The 6,385-nt window shown below is 40.7% G+C and overlaps 1 protein-coding gene across 2 annotated transcripts; it reads right to left on the minus strand.

Annotated features, from left to right (window-relative positions):
* Positions 1-439: 439 nt before the first annotated feature.
* rpl8 (ribosomal protein L8) lies at positions 440-4,321 on the minus strand. 2 transcript variants are annotated; one of them, XM_034693990.1, is made up of 6 exons: positions 4,229-4,321; positions 3,494-3,637; positions 3,243-3,384; positions 1,667-1,885; positions 1,463-1,578; positions 440-636 (listed from the first exon to the last, which is right to left on the minus strand). In XM_034693990.1, the coding sequence occupies exons 2-6, from the start codon at positions 3,629-3,631 to the stop codon at positions 478-480; spliced, it is 774 nt and encodes a 257-aa protein (XP_034549881.1). In that variant the 5' UTR covers positions 3,632-3,637; positions 4,229-4,321; the 3' UTR covers positions 440-477. The 2 variants fall into 2 exon arrangements, with proteins under 2 accessions (XP_034549881.1, XP_034549882.1); XM_034693991.1 differs by lacking the exon at positions 4,229-4,321 and adding an exon at positions 3,911-4,018.
* Between the last annotated feature and the right edge of the window lie 2,064 nt (positions 4,322-6,385).

Consider the following 6,385-nt stretch of genomic DNA (forward strand, 5'->3'; position numbering starts at 1 on the left):
CATCCTTATGTTTTATACTGCCTCCCCAGCAGACTGCAGCATAGAATAACACACTTTCCACCACAGACTGATAAAAGCAGCATCTTACTGCAGATGTCTCAGGATCTGAGCCTCCTTAAGACAAACAAGACACTGAAACTTACCCACGCAAATATAGAAGTTAGCTCCTGTGACTAATGAAGAGGATGAGATTAAAAACTTATTCCCACTCCTTTTTTAGATGTGAATCTGATTATCAAGTGTTTGATTTTCTTGCATCATGCCTTTCTTTTCTGTGTGATCATCTTCTTGCATATATTCAAAATAGAAACATAATTGGATAACCAAACACTTCTTTTTCCCATAAGATGTTCAAACTTTGTCTAATATCATCTGTCCCACATCTGACCATTGGTGTGTTTGCGTGTGTGTGAACTCAGAAACCAAACGAGGATACAGATTCTTTTGTCACATGTTTTATTATCAACAAAGTCAGGTTTAGTTCTCCTTCTCCTGGACGGTCTTTGTTCCGCGCAGCCTGCCGGTACGACGGGCAGCAATAAGACCGACTTTGCGACCAGCTGGTGCGTCCCTCCTGATAGTTGAGGGTTTGCCAATATGCTGATGGTTACCACCACCGAAGGGATGCTCAACGGGCTGAAAGAGAGAGAGGAGAAACATTTTAATACCTGCCACCATTCCCATCAACTGATCTGGATCACAAATACTAAAATAACATGACAAAGAACATCTAGTATTAACGAGAGACACAATGATCCCATAATCTTAGTCGACTCTTTAGAAGCAGGAACAAAAGGTGCGAGTTACTACTGGAGAGCAGTAACTCAGTGTGCTTAATCTAAGAACGATGTGTTTATATTTTTACATCATACTGCACACACACTTCATATTTCACACTGAGTATTTTAACAGAACGTCCTCTTCCTCTCCAACAGTGTTCAGTGATTCACAAACTCTGGAGCTGAGGCTTTTAGAGCTGAACGTTTTAGATCAGTGAAGCACTTTGAGCATTTTATGTTGACTCATTCTTGTTATTCTTGTTCATTAAAGTGATAAAAAGCAGAATGTTTTTATATGAAAGTTGATCTGTTCGCCAAATCAGATGTTGAGAAAGATATATCTTCAAGGTCAACGGTTTGACCAAGATGCAGACTTTGAGCGAGCGTATCTGTGACATGTATGGATGTATATCGCATCAAGTCTTCTGAGTTAATCACAAGTTTGCTTTAGCTGTTTGATGAGTCACAGGAATTGAAACCAAAAGATGTAAAGTTGCAGGAGTATAACCCAGATTAAAAGCCTCAACACGATCATCTCTGTTACAGTAAACTTTCCATCTACCCGTCTGCTCAGATATTAAAGGTCTAGCATCCCAAACATGATCACCCTTGTGTGAGTAAATTCAGCGTTACCTGGTCAGCAGTATAACCAACATGATTGCAGTATGTTTGTGTTCACTTACGTTCATAGCCACACCACGGACACGTGGCCAGCAGTTCCTCTTGGCCTTGTACTTGTGGTATGCACGACCAGCCTTCAGGATGGGCTTGTCAATACGACCACCACCGGCAACAACACCTTTAACACAAACAGGACAGAGCAAGTCAGACCGGGCACAAGGGAGCGAGGAAACACCAGCTCAAGTTGACATGAGAGTACTTCTTACCAACGACAGCTCTGTTGGCGGAGGCGATGACCTTCTTGGAGCCTGAGGGCAGCTTGACTCTGGACTTCTTGGTCTCGGGGTTGTGGGAGATCACTGTGGCGTAGTTTCCTGACGCGCGGGCCAGCTTGCCTCTGTCGCCGGGCTTCTCCTCCAGGCAGCAGATGATGGTTCCCTCAGGCATGGTGCCGACGGGGAGGACATTACCGATGTTCAGCTGAGCTGTAAAAGTTAAAAAAACAAGGTGAGACGAGGGCTTGTGCTGAAACATCAGACACTTCAACCAAACAATGAGCCCTGATGACCAGGAATACACTTCACAGGTTGCTGTGTTAATATTACTACATCCCTGCTGTACTGTTGTTACTAACTTAAGCCCAGTGTTATAGTGAGGCGACATGAACACATTTAAGCAGACAGAAAGATGCTGAGGTTCAGCCGATCAAGCTCTAAATACAGCTGCTAAAATCCTGACAGGACTCCAGACTCAATTGGGCAATTTAAACACCATGAGCAAATCAAATGAAGACATAAAAGACCATCTACCCCGTCCTTATCTTACAGTGAAAAGGCTTATTTTCCCATTATGTGCGCTCCTCACTACCTACATGTGCTTGCCACTAAAATGCTTTCCTGTGATTAGTGCTGATCTGTTCTATCAGTGATAATTCACCCATCCAGCTATGTCAATAAAACCAAAAGTGCTATATCTGGTTTCTTTGTACAACAGTTTTGCAAAGCTGCAGAAGAAATCTGACTTATTACTAAGGCTTGAGCCCAAATTTCATGATTTAAACCCAATAAATGGGTCAAAAAGGGAACTGATGAACATGTTGCAGATTCATTCAAAGCAGAGTGTAAAGCAGCCCTATTCAATTAGTGGTCTGAAAGCAACCCTCAAGTGATTGTGACTTGGGTCCTGGGTCCGGCAAGAAAAACATCCTTTACTAACACTGACAAGTGCTTCTCTTTTGTTGTATTTATGCCTTTTGGATGTGGCAATACACTAATAAACATCTAGTGTGTTTGTTATCTTATCTATTTGTTGTTCCTTTAACTTTGTTCACTGTCTGCTAAGAATGTCTGGCTCTGTCTTTAAATCTGTCCCGACCAAATATTGAATTGAATAGCCCTGGTGTAAAGTGTCACCACATTAATAACTTGCTACTATGCTTCAGCAATTTCTGGTGCAAACTTGGGATGCCTAAAATCTGTGCTGATGCAAACTTGCTCGAGTCCTGTCATCCTTCATGTATTTGCATCATGCACTGACTATCTGTGTAATCATGTCACTTCAGAAGTTTACCTTACTTTCTGTCTGAACACAACATGGCTTAGTAGGATGCAACAACATTCACAACACTTAGCATGACCCTTCACTGATGTGATCACAGAATAATGTTGCTGCAAAATAAAGGATCCATACAGCAGAAGCATAAAGCAAGATTCTGAGCTACTATAGGCCCAGAATGTTTTACATCATCCAAAACCAGCTGTTTGTTGGTGGATAGAGCCAGGACAACAGACAGAAGCCACTTTAATAGTGAGAACCCTACAGAGTCTGCTGTCAGCCTCTTACCCTTCTTGCCGCAGTAGATGAACTGTCCAGTGTGGATGCCCTCAGCAGCGATGAAGAGCTCAGTCCTCTTCTTGAAGCGGTATGGGTCACGGAAGGCCACTTTGGCCAGGGGAGCACCACGGCCGGGGTCATGGATGATATCCTAAAAGAAGGTGAGACCCACACAGGTTAGACAGGGTCACACTGAACACTCAGGAACCACAAGGAAGCATGGCTGCCACCTTCACCAGAGTACATGTGAATTTCTGTACCTTCACGATCCCCTTGATGTAGCCATGGCGTTCAGCGAAGTCAATGTGCCGGAGTTTGGCAGCACCTTTTCTGTGCTTGACGTGGGCTTTGAACACGGAGCCCGCACCTTTTCTCTGTCCCCTGATCACACGTCCCATCGTGTCCTGAAACACAACACAGGTACAGTTATTCACCTGACATGTGAAGGCTAACAGAGAGGCTAACTTCTGACTTTTACTCTGACATGGTCTGACTGCCTTATAAGTAGTTTTCAACACCTGATCTATAATATGCTTATTTCACATTTGACAGAGAACATTGAATCACATGTTGGTGACCAGATCTGTACCCAGCCAGCTTTAGCACTAGCATAATAGCCGCTTTAGCTAGCTCAATACTCATGTAACAGAGTGAAATAGCTAAAGTTTGACACTCACAGAGCAGTTAGCTGTCAGTTGTACCCGATTTTACATCAAACTTATCTCTAGCTTCCTGAAGGAGCTCAAGTCTAACACACATCGGCTCTGTGAGTAGTGGCTACCGGCCTTTTAGCCGCTATAACAGCGCCATGTCACCAGAGAGCAACTTACAGTCAAATAAACTTCAAATCCAAACTCTTTTTCTAAAAATACTGATTAAGTATCAATCTTATATATTTCATACACATTTACAAATGTTAACTTTAAGTGGATGATGTTAGAATATCATGATTTAGAGCAGATTTCAGTAAGGGAATCGTATAGTTGCTGTCCTACCTAAACTCCGATGACGGAAAGAGGAAGTGGAAGGAAGGAACGGACGTTTTCTTCCGGAGAAAGGAGCGCGGGGCATGATGGGAAATGGAGGCAGAAACGGAATCACCGGTTTGTGCGCAACGCTTATCTTATTATGGGACGTTTTTGTGCTTTTCAAGTACATCTTTACACTCTCACTGCGTTTTAAAGCTTATTAAACTTACGTTGGCAGCGTTTCGTTGTGGAAATATACGAAAGAGGATTAGGACCACTGAAAAAAACAAAAAAAGAAGGTCATTTTTTTTAAATTATTATTATTCTGAGGAAAAAGTCAGAATTCTGTCTTTAATCTCAGAATTTTGACTTTTTTATCATAATAATAATAATTTTAAAAAAAATGACCCTACTTTTTTTCAGTGGGCCTGATCCTCTTCAGTAGAAATACATACTCAACATACTCCTGAAGGTTTTTCAGCTTTTATTAACTAAATTGACGTTGGTAAAATGACTGAAACTTCTGTTCACCTTGCATTTGTACGGAAACCATAGGCGAACATGCATCTATTCATTTAATTTCCCCATTTCTCTTGTCATAATAAATAACTTCCGGTTGTTTGCTGAGGTAAGACACTTTTTTTTTCTTGATAATGAGAACCTGAGAAGAAAACAATATGCTAGACCCTTCAGCTCTGTTCTGGTGTAAGTACACGAGGAAAAGGGGACTCGAGATCTGCAGGAACACACTGTACATGTTGATGAAGCCCAGAAGATGGCAGCAGAGCAACACCTGTGAGGGTTCAGCTGCAGACAGTCAAACCAAAGTAAGTGTAACTGTGCTTGTAATGGTTGATTTTACAAGAATTACACTGTATGAAAGATTTATAACAGTGAAGGCTCTTTGTCACTCTGATAACCACTAAACCATAACAGTGTCATACCTGTTGGATCAATACTCTCTGTAAATATACATGTAAATACACAATGCAACAATTCTCCAAGCAGAATTCCATATTTCTATTTATTTTATTATTTAAAGGCCCTGTGAGGAGTTTTGAACTGGCTGAGAAACAGACTGAAAATGATACTGATGCCTCTGTATGACCTTCAATAGCAAACAAGACCATCAGCAGCAACACTGACACCTTCTCTGTTGTAATTTGTAATGCCTGAAACCGCCCTGAGGGGGTAGGTTTCAGACCAGATGATGGACATCTCGCTTCAGAAACAGCCTTTATTTGACTGTTTTCATGGAAAATAATCACTTAGCCTGATAAAGTTGACTGTTAAAAGACAACAGGCTGAGTTTTTTGTTGAAAACACTACTTTTGCATGTATAGGACAAGAGATAAGAGGTATCACTTTGTCCACAGGGGGCGCCAGAATCAATACAAAACAAAAGTTCCTCACAGCAGCTTTAACTACTATTTTTTTTTAATGTAAAACTACCTCTACAACTCACCACTGCACTTTTATCATATTATTTTAGCCTGTACATATTAGTCATGCCTATTTGTTGTTCTTTTTAATTTATAGCTGATGTTATTGTTATTATTTTTTAGATTTTTATTTGTATGTCTTATTCTTATGCCTTGTACAAAGAGAGCACAGTTTTCCAAAGTCAAATTCCTTGTGTGTTCAAGCATACCTGGCCAATAAAGCTGATTCTGATTCTGATTCTGATTCTGATTGTTCATCACAGAGTTGTTGTAAATTCAGGTGAGTCCTGAACCTCATACAGTTGGGAGGACGGTCATCAGTACACTGAGAGGACAGAAGTAAAGTAATGATGAATCCTATGAACAAAAGCAGACAATATAGCCCATAATGGACATATAATACACGTGTAAAAGAACAATCTGTGTACATTGTGCAAAAAATGCATGAGAAGAAGTGTGTTAATGTGTTACCAGGTCTGGGCACTAGAGGGAGACGTGCTGTCACAAAATAGGGAAAATACTTTTCTGTAATTCTTCTTTTTTAATTGAAAGGTTTTAAGTCACATATTCCCATTTACTCCAGGCTAAGACTATATTTAATGTATAACTCCTCATTGGTTGCAGTGGGACATATTTTTTTTTCATAAATCAAAGTTACAAAGCTCATATTAGTGCTGATATAGAGGAGAAAACATCTCCAGTTTGAAACAATTTAACAAGTTGTTAAGATATGTCCTGGTTC

Source organism: Notolabrus celidotus, chromosome 10 (genome assembly GCF_009762535.1).
Source record: "Notolabrus celidotus isolate fNotCel1 chromosome 10, fNotCel1.pri, whole genome shotgun sequence".
NCBI classification, from domain to species: domain Eukaryota; kingdom Metazoa; phylum Chordata; class Actinopteri; order Labriformes; family Labridae; genus Notolabrus; species Notolabrus celidotus.